General features: G+C 46.5%; 1 protein-coding gene across 2 annotated transcripts in view; it reads left to right on the top strand.

Annotated features, from left to right (window-relative positions):
* The window catches only part of COPA (COPI coat complex subunit alpha), a 45,457-nt gene that overhangs the window by 13,068 nt on the left and 17,382 nt on the right, over nucleotides 1-15,007 (top strand). For both annotated transcript variants that reach the window (XM_045983314.1, XM_045983313.1), the window contains exons 5-13: nucleotides 127-203; nucleotides 1,137-1,246; nucleotides 6,319-6,428; nucleotides 7,751-7,850; nucleotides 8,619-8,754; nucleotides 9,263-9,345; nucleotides 12,496-12,646; nucleotides 13,592-13,658; nucleotides 14,554-14,629. In XM_045983314.1, the coding sequence (XP_045839270.1) occupies nucleotides 127-203; nucleotides 1,137-1,246; nucleotides 6,319-6,428; nucleotides 7,751-7,850; nucleotides 8,619-8,754; nucleotides 9,263-9,345; nucleotides 12,496-12,646; nucleotides 13,592-13,658; nucleotides 14,554-14,629 (910 nt within the window). The remainder of the gene's footprint in view (nucleotides 1-126; nucleotides 204-1,136; nucleotides 1,247-6,318; nucleotides 6,429-7,750; nucleotides 7,851-8,618; nucleotides 8,755-9,262; nucleotides 9,346-12,495; nucleotides 12,647-13,591; nucleotides 13,659-14,553; nucleotides 14,630-15,007) is intronic.

Below are 15,007 nucleotides of genomic sequence, written 5' to 3'. Positions count from 1 at the left end.
TGGTCCCTTTGCTAGTACAACTGAGATGCCCGGCAATGGGGGTTTCCTCCAAAGAGAGGGATGGCTACAGAGCCCGAAAAAACATATTTGTTTAGTGTTGAAACCCTTGTCTGGATTGTCTTTCAGGAATATCCCTGGATTCTGAGCGCCTCAGATGACCAAACCATCCGAGTGTGGAACTGGCAGTCTAGAACCTGCGTCTGGTAAAGCAGGAGATGCGGCTGAGAGAGAGGCTTCGTTCTGCCTAGTGTTTGCATAATGAGCTTCCCTTCAGAACAATCCTTTTCCTTCCCTAGTGGGCCCTGCCTGCTGATTAATTACTCATTGTATTTGTAAGATGCTTTTACAGACGATAAGTATAGAGGCAGTCTTGTTAGTAATGTAACAGTCTGGATTTCCTAATCACTGCTTGCCAGGGAAGGGAGGGCATCACTAGACTTTCAGAACAAAACTTTTCAGCTAGTTTTCAGTTCTGTTCCATGAAACCTGAGTTAAGGTCTGGATTATCATCCTGCTTTGTGTTCAGGTCTTGAGCTTTCTGTGAAGCTGTAAGGACCATTGAAAATGATGCTATTTAAGAGAGATTATCCCACCAAAATCTAACTGGTAGTTTCCAGTATAAATTACTAAGATTCCATTTATTTTGACATACGAACTTTTTTTTCTTTTTTTTAAGATTTTATTTATTTGACAGAGAGAGACAGTGTGAGAGGGAACACAGGCAGGGGGCGAGGAGAGAGAAAGCAGGCCTCCCGCCAAGCAGGGAGCCCAATGCGGGGCTTGATCCCAGGATGCTGGGATCATGACCTGAGCCAAAGGCAGAAGCTTAACGAGTGAGCCATCCAGGTGCTCCGATATATGAACGTTTTTAATAGCAGAGAAGAGTGGTGCAGTGTACGTCTCCTGCAACTGGTAATATTTAAATGCTGAAGCAGCAGAGGAAAGAAGGTTAAAAGAGCTGTTAAAAGAGCTGACCTTGCTTACTGTTACTAGTTCAGAATTGTTAGGGTGACTTGCCTTTGCCTCCAAAAAGAATACTTGGGACTGTTATCTGTTAAGTATGGAGAGTGGCATTTAGTGTGTAGGAGTCTGTTGAGTCCTGCCTCTAATTTGGGATGTCTTTTTTCTTCTTGCAGCGTGTTAACAGGACACAACCATTATGTAATGTGTGCTCAGTTTCACCCCTCAGAAGACCTGGTTGTGTCAGCCAGCCTGGACCAGACTGTGCGTGTTTGGGATATTTCTGGTGAGCTGCCCAAGTTCAGGGGACAGCCTCATCATGTCTGGCGCAAAACTGCAATTGCTTTTAAAATAGTGAAGGTAGTTGGCTTAGAACAGGAGAAATTAGAATATTCTGTTCTCACGTAATAACGTCTCTGTTTATGAGGGTGTTAAGTCTGCTTTTGATGGTTCTTCGCATTAGCAGATTGTTGCGGAAAGTGGCTGCTCTGACAAGTGTGTTTAACCTGAAGGGAGTTTCACTTGGTAGGTGGAAGGGTTTGTAGTTAAAATGTAGATGCCGCTGTGTAGTGTAATGTATAGAGTCTGTATACTTGAGAATATCTGAGAGTCATGCCTTCCAGTGAAATAAAACAAGAGATGACGTCTTCCACCGAAATGAATTTTGGGAATAGATTAATGCAGGGAAACAAGATTCTGGAATCTTGTGGCCTCACTTAGTAAAATCCCTCCATTTCTTCTAATGTGGGGAGCACAGGGAAGAGTGGGATTTTTATGTCCAGAAAACCTTTCAGTGGGCACACTTCTAGAAGTGAAAATGACCAGAAATTAAAATAGATTTATAGATTTTGGAGAGTTGGGATAATCCCTCCTTTCACAGTTTATGTATCTTGATTTGGGAGTAAGGTTTTACTGTTTGGCGCTATGTAGAGGAGACATGAGAAGTTGCTAAGCCGAGAGCCTAAACGCGTGGAAAGGACGGTCCCTGTGAGGTGGGCAGGCCGGTAGGCCCGTAGGCTGGCTGGCTGGTAGTGCTCCATGGATGGCTGGAACGTGGAAAAGGAACACTGGCTGCTGTGGTTCCCTGCCCAGTAAAGTTTACTTCTCACCTGCTGAATTGTCTCTCTACTTGTTGCTTTTCAGAATTCCTAGAGATTGGGGCTCTGTGGAAGGTCAGTGGCTGGAGTGCAAAACACTTGTTTCCCTCTATGAAAGGAAGGACTCTGGGGTCCTTGGCCTGGTTCTTTTTTGTGGCAAAGGTGTCACCCATCTGAATTGTGTGGCCCAGGTCATAGCTTTTCTCAGCTCACTGGTAGCGTGGCGGGCTGGAGCACCACGGTGCTTGCCCATCGTACAGGCCACTTAGGAACAGCAGGTCGGAGAGTTGGATTTCTGGGAGCAGTGCTCAGAATGCTGCCGGCAGTTGGGTAAGATCCATGCAGCAAGGAAACAGCTGGGGGAGGCTGAGGGCAGAGGGAGAGCAGAACCTTTGGGTTCTTTTTTTTTTTTTCCTTTTTTTAACTTTCCGACTTTCCCATGTGTACGTGTTTTGGTGTGGCAGCGATCTGAAGAGCTGGAAACTAATTTAGGGGACGTAGATGCTCTTACCCGTCCCTCTAGCCCCGTCCCCTTCCCAGCCACAAGAAGAGTTTTTGAAAGAAACTCAGCGTGTGTTACGTATCGTCTCGAACTCGGGGACGGCAGTCTGAGTCCTGTGTCATGGCGAACCGTTGTGATGACTCTCGTCTTGGCATTTCTAGAACCGTCTGCACTTCTCAGAGGGTCAGGATTAGAGGGCAGTGGCATCAGCAAGAGTGTATGGGAGATGGACACGTTGTCCTCTTTGCCACTGGGGCTTTTGCCATTGCAGTTTTTCGTCAGACTGATGAGGCCTTTTGAAGTACACCCAGATGTGACCAGCCTTGCCGAGAGGCGTTAACACAGGCACCGGGAGCCTGTGCTCTCTCCTCACCGCTCGTGCCGGGGGGCTCCTTATTTACTCTCTCAGTAACCCAGCTGTGGCTTTCCGTGGTTTTCACTGTGCACACATTCAAAGCGCCCTCTCTGTCTCTGGGTGCAGGAGCCTGCGGGGCTTGCATCCGGCTCATGCAGTTTCTGCTGCGGAGCCTCCCTTACTGAGAAGAGCCTTTCCCAGCCAGAGCTCTGTGACAGGACCGAGCGCCACTCAGATACTTGGAGTGACTGTTTCCTCACTTTTCACGGGAATGGTCTATAGCTAATGCCATTGTAGACCATAAAGAAGTCAATTTGTTACATGTGTAAAGGGATGCTTTGGCCGTTAGGGCTTCTGAGAGGGGCCTCTCTGCCGCCCCACTCTGAGTGCGCTGGCCACGCCCCCGATGCCGGCACGGCAGGTCCCGCTGGCCTGGTAATGGTGATTGGGCCAGTTCGGGTGATGGATTCTCAGTGATAACCTGAAATGCCCAAAGCAAGGAATCCTTTTCTTCACTTTTGTAGGTTGAAGGTCATTTTTGCATCAGAATTCAGGACCTTAAAACCGAGAAGAGAGAGAGTTTGATCCCAGTTGGGGTTTCTGCTTGCTCTTGAACGTGTGCAGGGCACGGGCCACCTCTAACAGTTGCGATCGCCGTACTCGTTTGGCGCATGTGGTACTGAGGACTCGGTGCTGACTTGCTCTACTAATGTGAATGCTCTCTTTCCCGTTTCTAAGTGCTTCTCTCTACTTAAAACTCTCCGGACTTCCGGTAACCCCTTAACGAGAGTGAAAGGAGTTGCTTTGGTCTTTAACCAAAAGGAGCTTTGAGTTAGACTTTTACATTCTTTGCTTTTCTGGAGATCAGCATACTCTTTTTAGCCACATTATTTTTGCCTGGGTTCGAATTAAGTCTGAACACAGGAAGAGGAATTAGCTTTCAGGTCCATTAGGGACCAGAGGTAGTGATTCTGAGAGAGGAAAAGTGCATTCTGAGTCGGAGAATGAATACCCTCACATTTAAAGCATTGCTGAGAATCCTCATTGTTTGGAATGTCTGCCTCTCTGAGCTTAACATAGAGTAAGAAAACAGAGATCTTTAAAGAAAAACCTGTCTTGTTATCTGTGCTACGAGAATTGAGCCCCTTGGGGCTTACTTAACCTGAATCTTTTCTGTTAGCCTGGCAAAATATGTTTAAAAGAGAATATATTTACAATCTAGATATAGAAAATAGGTGGTTTTTTTAGCTTGATCTTCCAAGTAAACTGACAGTTAAATTATCTTAATGTGCTTACACCTTTGCATGTCAAGCCCATGTAATTCAGGCTTTATCTTTGAAATGACAACTAAAAAAGTATTAATTTGCTGCCAATTCCTGTCCTTATTCCTCTCTTTTTACTACTTCCCCTGGCCCCCATTGGGAAGCGTGCGTCAACCTGGTCCAGTCTGAGAGTGAACTCCCTTCCCTCTGGATTTGAGTAGCTGCTGTAGAAATTTTCCATCTGTCGTTCAGTCGTAGTGAGTGCCTTTTCAAACGCTCAAATATTTCTTCTCTAAGGATCTTTTTCACTGCCTGTCACTATTCATCTGTCTGGTTTTGCTCTGCCCCCTTTCCTGAATCATGACAGCAAGTGCAGCAGAGGCCTGCGGTCTGTCATGCGGCTTTTCCTTTTAATGTGTTCGCTGAAGTTTATTGGAGGTGAAGTTCCTCACAGCTGTCTCTGTGCCTTCCTTTGACTCTGTTTCATATACCAGACCCATTAGAAGAAGTTGACAGATCCATTAAAGAGACAAGCGAAGTAAGTGAGAAGAGACATCCCTTTGAGGATGTACTTACGAAGGTTTGGAGAGTGCATTTTTGTCACAGCATCCGTTTATTTCTCTTACTATTGACGAAGTGCTCATCTTGGACAGGGGACGAGATGACTGACGCCAGCGGGCCCTCTTAGCACTTGCCTCCCCAGTGCTGATGTCTACGTGCCCCTGGAAGAGAAGAGATTACATTAATACTGTAATTTTAAAACAAGGATAAATGTAATCATTAAACTTAAATGTTCGTATTTTCCTACAGAGGCCAACTTTTAGGCTTAAGGTGACTTAAGTTTTATTTTCATGGTGGCTTCCCCCCCACCCAATTGTGGATACTTGTTTTTTATTTTACAAGTGCTAGTAGTTTGAATTTCCGCTTCCCCCCACAAATACTTCAAAAGATAGAATTTTAGTCCCAGTTCTGTTTTCTTTTTAAAGTATAATCATACCTGCTTGCCTGTCTCTAAGGTTGTTATCAGGATCAAATTATAGAACATCTGTAATCAAGTGTAAAATGTAAAATTGAGTGCTTTGAAAAATCACAAAATGCTTTTCAAATGTAAAGTAGTTGTAAAGTATGCTAACAAGCATAGCTTGGGTTGTGTACCACAGAGAGTCTTTAAAGATAGGTGTAGTTGAGCCCTGAGTTTGGTCCTGTGTGAATAAGACTGTTCTTATCCTGGTGTCTTTTTTCTCTTGTTTTCAAATTATGGGAACTTCCTCCCAGCGAAGCTAGCCTCCAGAAGATTTGTTGGCAAAGTACACGTATTCAGATCTGTAACCAACCTTTTTAAGTAAGAGCCTAAAAGGACTGACAGTTTTTATTTATTTATAAAATTTATTTTGACCCTACCTAGATTTTATTAGTCATGATCTAAAGGAAAGAAATTACATTGGTCCGGCCGTCTTTTTGTTGCGAGTACCTGATGAAGTTCTGTTGTGCGTAAGGACTTGACAGTTGAAATTATTTTGGTCCCTGCGCAGGAGTCACAGAGAAGAGTACACTCGCTGCATAGCTGTCCTTGTAGCCTCTCTTCCACCAAACAGCAGTTCGGGGTTTGACAGGCCTTGTTTCCTTAGCTCTCTGGAGCTGTCCCGTGGAGTGGCCAAGCACGCAGCTGTGGCTTCCCTAAATGGCTTTTCTTCCAAGGTTTTTGAGATGATAGAAGAAAAGTTATTATAGATGCCCTAAAGTTGAAAGTGGAAGTGGGAGGTTTACCGCTTCAGGCCACAGTTCAAGAACAAGACTGGGAATGATCTCAGGGAGACAGCTCTTGGGGCGAAGCTTGCTGAGGAAGTTAGCCGGGTCAAGGGTCTGGATTGCCGTCCTCGTCCTCGGGGAGGAGATCTCAGTAGCAGGGCTGTGAAGCGTTCAGGGAGGGAAAGAGAGGCTCGTCAAAGTACGTCATCATCTTGAACATTTCTAGAGAGAGGTAGGTAGGAGCTCTTGACCGACTTCAGTCTCTCCCAATTTCTCTTTCCTTTCTTCATCGTTAACGTTAGTCTCTCCCTGCACCTTCCCGTGCCTCTGTTACTGGGCTCTCTTTGGTAACATGATTTTGTGTCTTCCACCCCACTCCTCCTCCCTTCAAAGGTCTAAGGAAAAAAAACTTGTCCCCTGGTGCGGTGGAGTCCGACGTGCGAGGAATAACCGGGGTCGATCTGTTCGGAACGACCGACGCGGTGGTCAAACACGTGCTGGAGGTATGATCTTCGCGGCTCGTCGGGGGAGCAGGGACAGGGCGCCGCTCGCTCTTCCCTCCTGGGGCAGAGATCTGTGCGGTGCCTGTGAAGCGCTGGGCATTGTGTGGAGGCCCTGGAGACAGAAAGTCCGGGAGCCGGGAGGGGTGAAGCCTCTGTGGCACCTGAGGGAGAGTCACGTCACCTCCTAAGCCCAGCGGGGAGGGAGGGAGAAAGCTGGCATTGGCTCCGTCGCATCCCAGAGCGGAGTCCGCTCGCACGCCTCTTGTGAGACTAGGGAGTGGGGTGGGGGTTGTGATATGATCAGTTATTAAGGACCAGCCGTGGGTGAGTAATTTGTGTGCGTGGTGAGGAAACAGAAGAGCATTAGAGAAAGAAACTAGGTTTTTAAAAATACCTAATTTAATCCTCACAGCTATCCTCTGAGGCTAACTTCAGTTTATCGGTAACTTCATTTTACAGATGAAAAACATTGAGACTTAGAGAAATTGGGCAGTTTACCAAAATTCACATGTATCTAGTAAATGGAGGAACTAGGATTGGAACTTGGATCGGATTGTAAAACCCAGGGGATTTTCGCCACAGCACGAAGTGTCTCTGAAACACTGCTGACCGGAGACGGCCTCGTCTGTCCTGTTGCAGTACTGAGTACAACTAAGTACAAGATGTCTGAAAATTAGCAGTTCTCAAGCTTTGTGGTCTGAGAATCTCTGTATGCCCTTAAGACTGAGGACCCCGAAGAGTTCATGTTAGCATGGTTTATATTGTTCAGTTTTTATCATATCTATAATTAAAAGTAAGAACTTTCTAAAACATAAAGTGCATAAGCACACATTCCGTTAGCCGTCAGAGCAATGACGTCATGTCACGTGGCCTCTGGAAAACATTATCCTCAGGCGAGAGTGAATGTGAAAAAGGCAAATAATGTCTTAACATTATTACAAAAATAGTTTCGGCCTCATAGGTTTCCTAAGAGTATTGGGATTCACCTGAGAGTTTCCTGACCACATTTTCTCAAGTTATAAAATTGGTTTTTATTCTTGTGATGCTAGTAATTAGTCGGGGAAATAACATATCCCAAATGCAAGTGATGCTGACTTTGGGGGTAGAAAGACTGGGGAATTGCCGTGAGAACTTGGGTATAGAATTGGGTGGGTTGGTACTAACTCTCTTGTTCGTATCTTAGACTACCCTAATCCCTTGACTCTTTTCTCTGGAAGAGTAAAAATCAGACACGTTTTTGATAACCCCCTGGTGGCGCTTTAGTTTGCTTTCAGTGATCCTTACAAAGCCACTGTAGAAGAACCTCTTCTTTTTTTCCACAGGGTCATGATCGTGGTGTAAACTGGGCTGCCTTCCACCCCACTATGCCCCTGATCGTCTCTGGGGCAGACGACCGACAAGTGAAGATCTGGCGCATGAACGGTGAGTAGAGCAGGGACAGTCTCACTGGGTCGGAAGAGCTGGCTGCTGGCCAACAAGGTGAAGGAGCCAGGTCTTCTGGACTTAGGGACCCATTTTCCTACCTTGGGTTCTTAATGCTAACCCTAGGAACATAGAAATTGTCCCATTCTTTTTTTTTCCTGTTTTGAGGTATCCTAATTTTGAGGATTCCTTTTTTTTTTTTTTTTTTAAGATTCTCGTTATTTATTTGACAGAGAGACAGCGAGAGAGGGAACACAAGCAGGGGGAGTAGGAGAGGGAGAAGCAGGCTCCCCACTGAGCAGGGAGCCCGATTCGCGGCTCAATCCCAGGATCCTGGGATCATGACCTGAGCCGAACTGAGCCACCCAGGCGCCCCATGAGTTGAGCATTCTGAACAGAGTGAAGAGTAAACATTCAAAAAATATTTATTGAGTACCTGCTTTGTACTAATCATTGTTCGAGGCTCTGGAGATACAGTGGTGACTAAAAGCTATGGAGCCTGCATTTATTCTACCATGAGAGCTAGTGACAAAACAGGGTAAGAGCATAAAGAATGATGGAGAAGAGGTGTTGTCATTGATGGTTGGGTCTGGATGAAAGAAGAAACATGTAGAGATTCAGAGGCTTAAAAGAAAAAATTGCCCTGTCAGAGAGAAGTTGCTTGTGTAGCATTTTGGAGTAGCTCCTAGCATTTGGTTAGAGATGCCATAATTTTAAGTCCTGAACTTGTAGAGAATTGTGATGACCTAATTCTCTCTGGTCCTTCAGAGTCAAAGGCATGGGAGGTCGACACCTGCCGCGGTCATTACAACAATGTGTCTTGTGCCGTCTTCCATCCTCGCCAAGAGCTGATCCTCAGCAATTCGGAGGACAAGAGTATCCGAGTCTGGGATATGTCCAAGCGGTAAGGGGGATGTGATGATGTGTGACCCAAGCCAGGGGAAAGCCCCTGCTGCCTCTCATTCTTTCTCCTAAAAGGCAGATCTGTGCGTCTCTCCCATCTTCAGCACATGGAGAAGTCTGCCCCGATGTTTTCAAGGGGCCTAGAGATCAGCCCGCATTTACAGATCTCCTGCCAAATACAGCTTCCGCATGCATTCTTTTTCTCCGCCAAATTTAAGCATGTTCTTTAGTAGCTAGAGAAAGAAATATGGAATTGAAGGTAATCTACTAGGAAATCATGATGAATAAGGGGAAGTTGAAATACCAAAATATTAGGTCAGTAAGGTTTCCTCTTTCTCTTGGTAGAATTTAACAAGACTCCCCTCACTTAGTGTGTGCACCTTGCTGTCCCTGATTTAATCTTTAATCCGTGTGCTGGCTTACACTCGGTGCTCAGTGCTCTTGTACGTGATAGGCTGAAGATTACTCGGAAATTAATATTTTCCTTTGTGTATCCTTTGCTTTCCTAGGACTGGGGTTCAGACCTTCCGTAGGGACCATGATCGTTTCTGGGTCCTAGCTGCCCACCCCAATCTGAACCTCTTTGCGGCAGGTAAGGGCCATTTCTTCTCTTTTTCTCTTGTTTAAGTTGCAGGTCTGTTAAGACCTGGGAGTTAATCTCCATCAGCTCTCTCGCCGGTTGATGCGTGGCAGGGTGGTGGGGAAAGCTAGGGTTCTCAGCTGTGCAGTTGAAGCTTCTCTCCTTTGCTCCCCCTTACCTTCCTGGAGACCTATTGGTTCGGGGTTGGTTCTCCACCCAGATCCATTTGACAAGAAAGCCCCTGCCCTTTGATCAGTTAGGAAGCTAATGGTGGACACTCAGGGTTGTCCGTCAGAGGAACTGAGGGGCTTGAGGCCGAGTTTCCGTCATCCACGTAGCAGATGCATGCTCTGCGCCAGGCCGTCATCTGGGTGCTGCTGTGAGAGCGGGGTCCCTGACCCTGGGGAACTCTTATTTGTAGTGAGGGGTGGAGAGACCGTAAAACAAGTATATAAAACAGCACGTGGAAGATGCTTTGAAGAAAAGCAAAAGGAAGGGGCGTGGGGAGGGGGGCGTGGGGAGGGACGCGTGGGCACTGCTGCTTCGTGTTGGGTGTGGAGGACAGGGAGGGATGACGCGCACCGAGGGTGCTGGGAGGGCTGCTGGGCGGGCTGCTGGGCACCTGTGAGGGCCATCAGAGGTCAGGAAGGGCACAGCGAGTAGGGGCTGAGTTGTGGGAGGGAAAAGCAGGTGTGGCTGTGCTCTGCGTTGCAGGCCAGGGTTAGAGTCCAGATTTTTTTTTAAAGATTTTTACTTATGTATTTGACAGAGAGAGGGGCAACAAGAGAGGAAACACAAGCAGGGGGAGTAGGAGAGGGAGAAGCAGGCTTCCCACTGAGCAGGGAGCCCAATACGGGGCTCGAACCCAGGGCCCTGAGATCAGCCGTGCTGAAGGCAGACGCTTAACGATGGAGCCACCCAGGTGCCCCAGAGTCCAGATTTTACTCTGAATGGGCGGGAGCCATCGGAAGGTGCCCGTTAGGGAAGTGAATGATCTGGTTTACGTGTGGAGAGCTGACCAGGAGGACAAAGGTCAGAGGTTTCTCTGAGAGGTGGTTGAGGCTAGTAGGGAAAAAAGCAAAAGATTTTTTAAAACAACTGAAAAGGCTTTTTGAAATAGCATCCCCGTTCAGCAAAACCTTTTATGTTCTTGTTACATGCTGGGTACGGGGGAAGGATGGAAATGATTGTAATTTCTCTCTTCAGGGAGCTGGTGGTGTCGGGAGCCGGTGGACTTAGTTACAGTGCAGGGTGTTAAGTTCTGTGCTGGGGGGTTCAGCGTAGTGGACATACTATGTCCTGTTAGTTTCAGGGGAACATCGGAGTGATTTGGTATCTTTTTTTTTTTTTTAAGATTTTATTTATTTGACAGACAGAGATCACAAGTAGGCAGAGAAGCAGGCAGAGAGAAAGAGAGAGGGAAGCAGGGTCCCCGCCAAGCAGAGAGCCCGATGTGGAGCACGATCCCAGGACCCTGAGATCATGACCTGAGCCGAAGGCAGAGGCTTTAACCCACTGAGCCACCCAGGCGCCCCTGGTTCTTTATGTATGACAAGATAATCCTCAGGATTGAGTCTACTTACCGTCTGTCACCACACAAAGTTACAGTGTTGTTGACTATTTTCCTTAATACTATACATACATCCCGATGACTTACTTATTTTGTAACTGGATATTTATACTCTTAATTCCCTTTACGTATTTTGATCCCTCTTCACCGCCTCCAGCCTCTGGGAACTACCAGTTTGTTCTCTGTATCCGTGGTCTGTTTCCATTGTGGTGGTGGTGGTGGTCATTTTTGTTTTTTGGATTCCACATACAAGCGAAATCTTAAAGAGTTTTTGTCATTCTCTGACTTATTTCACTTAGCATAATTCCTCTTAAGTCCATTTATGTTGTTATGAATGGCACGATTCCATTCTTCTTTACGGCCTAGTAGTATGCGTGTGTGTGTGTGTGTGTGTGTGTGTGTGTGTGTGTGTGTGTGTGTGTGTGTGTGTGTAAAACACCTCATGTTTCCCCATGCAGCAGTGCATGTGTGTGTTGCTTCTGTGTTGCTTCTGGATCTTGGCCACTACAGATCCTGTTGCAGCGGACGTGGAGGTGCGTCTCTCTCTTCGAATTGCTGTTTCATTTTCTTCAGATAGATACCCACTAGTGCAGTTGCTGCATCATACGGGATTGGTATTTTTAAGTTTTTGAGGCGTCTCCGTGCTGGTTTTTTTTTTTTTTTTTAAAGATTTTTTAATTTATTTCACACACAGAGAGAGGTCACAACTAGGCAGAGAGGCAGGCAGAGAGAGAGAGAGGAGGAAGCAGGCTCCCCGCTGAGCAGAGAGCCCGATGCAGGGCTTGATCCCAGGACCCCGAGATCATGACCTGAGCCGAAGGCAGAGGCCTCAACCCACTGAGCCACCCAGGCGCCCCACCGTGCTGTTTTTTATGGTGGTTACAACCAATTTACATTCCCACCAGCAGTGCACAAGGGTTCCCTTTTCTCCACATCCCCACCAGCGTGGGCTGTCTCTTGTCTTTCTGGTGCTAGCTGCCCAGACAGGAATGAGCTGATACCTCATTGTGGTTTTGATTTGCATTTCCCTGATGATCACTGGTGTTGAGCATCTTTTTATGTGTCTGTTGGCCATTGCTGTATCTTCTAGAAATGTCTGTTCAAGTCCTCTGCCCATTTTTTAATTGGGTTGTTTGTGTGTGGTTTTCTTTTTTTATATTGGGTTGTGGTCTTCAGATATTTTGGGTATTAACCCCTTATTAGATAATGTGATTTACAAATATTTTCTCCCATTCCATAGGTTGCCCTTTCATCCTTTTCATCTTGTTGATGATTTCCTTTGCTGTGCTCAAGGCTTTTAGTGATGGAATTCCATTTGTTTATTTTAGGTATAATGGAATGTTGTACAAAGTGTTGGGAGATCACAGAGGAGGGTTTGTCTAAATGTGATGGTGTGATACAGAGGATTAGGAAAGGTTTCAGAGAAATTTATTTGAATAAAGGTTCTAAGAACTGTGACAATTTAGACAAAGGATGCATTTAGGTATCTTGGCTTTTAGCATGCACATGCAGTCCTTATCCTTGTGTATCTTCTGCTTCCAGCTTGCTTTCTCGCCTACAGCTAATTCTTTCGTCTTTTCCCTATGCCCCAGGCCATGACGGTGGCATGATTGTGTTTAAACTGGAGCGGGAACGGCCAGCCTATGCCGTTCATGGCAATATGCTACATTATGTCAAGGACCGATTCTTGCGTCAGTTGGATTTCAACAGCTCCAAAGACGTAGCCGTGATGCAGTTGCGGAGGTGAGTCTGACCCGTTCTTCCCCAGGCCCTCTCTGTCCATGGAGGTGATGCCCACACCAGACTCTGCTCCCAACAACATTTTGGATCTCAGCGCCTCTCACTGATCGAATCCCTGTTGGGGAGCCTACTCAGTTGAAACCCCTCGAGCATGGTGGGCAAGGAAGGTGCCAAGAGGAGAGTGGGGTGTCTCCCTAAGGAGAACGCTAGTGACCCTGTGTGGAGGAGACCGTAATGGCCACAGTCCGCCAGGTCTCCTGCAAGCCACACTCTCCTGGGGCAGAGCAGCCCAACTTGGTGACAGGCCTTTTTGCCTCTGTTTGGCATTTCTGTAACTTTCCTTTGCTTTCCAGCAAAATGCACACATCTCTAAACTAGAATATATGGCTCTGGAAGCTCTTAACTCTGAAGATATGATAACCTCTGGGATGTCTGGCAAAAAGAACTGTCCTCTTGGAAAGCCAGCTGCATCAGCATGCTGAAACATTCATGGTGGCAAACTCTGGCATGAGGGTTTGATAGCCACCCTCCAGCGTTACTACAATAAAAAGATGGGTTTATGTGAACGCTCCAAGGGACAGGAGAAATGAGCCAGAGACAGAGCACATCATGTTCCTCTGTGGTGTGTCCTGCAGTTATGTGTAGGAATGTGTACCCAAGAAGACCCTGTCCTGCTCTCTACAGTGCGTGCTAGCCCTACCTTCCATCGGATAGCTGGGCTTGTACTAGGGTTTGTCTTTTTTAAAACTGTTTGTCAAAGCTGATTTAGGGATGTCCCTAAGCCTTAAAGGAAGGAAGAGAGTAGATGCAATATTGATTTTTATTCCTGATTATAAAAGTGATGAGTATATGCATACAGACTAGATAAGTAGGAGGCATGGGAGTAATTCCGTTCTTCCGTCCTGATTCCTCTTCCGTATTTTCTCTTTTTTCCTTGTTTGATTCCAGTGGTTCCAAGTTTCCGGTGTTCAACATGTCATACAATCCAGCAGAAAATGCAGTCCTACTGTGTACGGTACGTAACCCATGGAGTCGTCCTAGGACCTTCCCGTTTCCCATAGGTCTCTTTCTCATGCCCTTAGGGAACCTCTGGCGGCTCCTTAGAAGCTATGTAATGGTCATTTAAGGGAGCTAATGTAGTAAACAGGCTCAAACCAGGTCTGTCTCAGTGATCACACACACGTTAGGGTTTGCGAACTTCTTTTGCATAAGGATGATGATCTCTAAACGGAACGGGCCATCGAGATGAATGCCCCAGATCACTGTATCCTGTGTGGAGAGATGATTCCCTGATTCCTCCATGTGGGTAAAAATTGTGGCGCTGACTTGAAGGAGGGTTCCCGTCAGCGGAGTTGCTTTCAAGGTCAGCCAGTAACCCCCGTGTTTCTTGCCTTATAACTTGGGGGGGAAAGAAGTGACATTCTAGTATTAGTGTCCTTTTCGCCAGGTTAAAAAGAATGAAAACCTGTCTTTGCCCATACGACTTTCAGTGTCTAATCCAGTCCTTGTTCAGTATCTAAGAACGTTTTTCCCTGACAGTTGTCTTTACTCTCTTTCCTCTGATTTTTTTTTTTCCTTTTTTCCCTTTGAACAGATGTTAAAGGGGATAAGTGTATGCAGGTAGAGCAGCCAGACTATTGGTTTGGTTCATTAATTTTTGGAGCAAAGAGCAATCCCTGCTTCATTTCAAATACTGCCTACATCTTCGGAGATTACAAAATAGAAAGTGCCGTGAATTCTGAGTTCTTGGGCAGTGAGCCTGAGAATTATTAGTGTAGAAACATTCCCTTGCCCTCTGGCTGGAGGGTGAGGAGGGGATAGCTTCAGACTTGTACACACGGTGTTCTCTGTCAGAAGAAACTGCTGCCTTGGGTTCCTCTCACGATTTGACCACTCTCCGTCCTCTCCAGAGAGCCAGCAATTTAGAGAACAGTACCTACGACCTGTACACCATCCCCAAGGATGCGGACTCCCAGAATCCCGACGGTAGGTGCTCCCTGTGTCTGTCGGGCTTGCGCACAGTGCTCCTCTCCCCGGCCGTCCGCCCCTTCAGGGTTTTCACGTCCCATCCCCGGGCTGCGGCCACATCACTCACGGCTGTTGGCAGGGGCCGCTGACAGTTGCATCAGAGGCGACCATGGTGTGAAATATTCATGTCCCTCCTCCATTTTATTACTCCAGCTAGATATATATATTTTATAATTTGGTTATTAGAAACTCTCCATTTTCTCTTTCGGCACAGCATGTTATCCTAGTTTATTGTCAGCTGATAGGATTTTCACCCCAGTAGTTTCATTTATTTAAGAACGTGGTTCCAATCTTGCCGGGTCTCATCCTGCGACTGGGATTTGTGCTCTCCCATCC

This window comes from Meles meles, chromosome 17 (assembly GCF_922984935.1).
Source record: "Meles meles chromosome 17, mMelMel3.1 paternal haplotype, whole genome shotgun sequence".
Taxonomy (NCBI): Eukaryota; Metazoa; Chordata; class Mammalia; order Carnivora; family Mustelidae; genus Meles; species Meles meles.
Note: the sequence above shows the minus strand (reverse complement) of the source record. Positions and strands in the feature narration are given on the sequence as shown.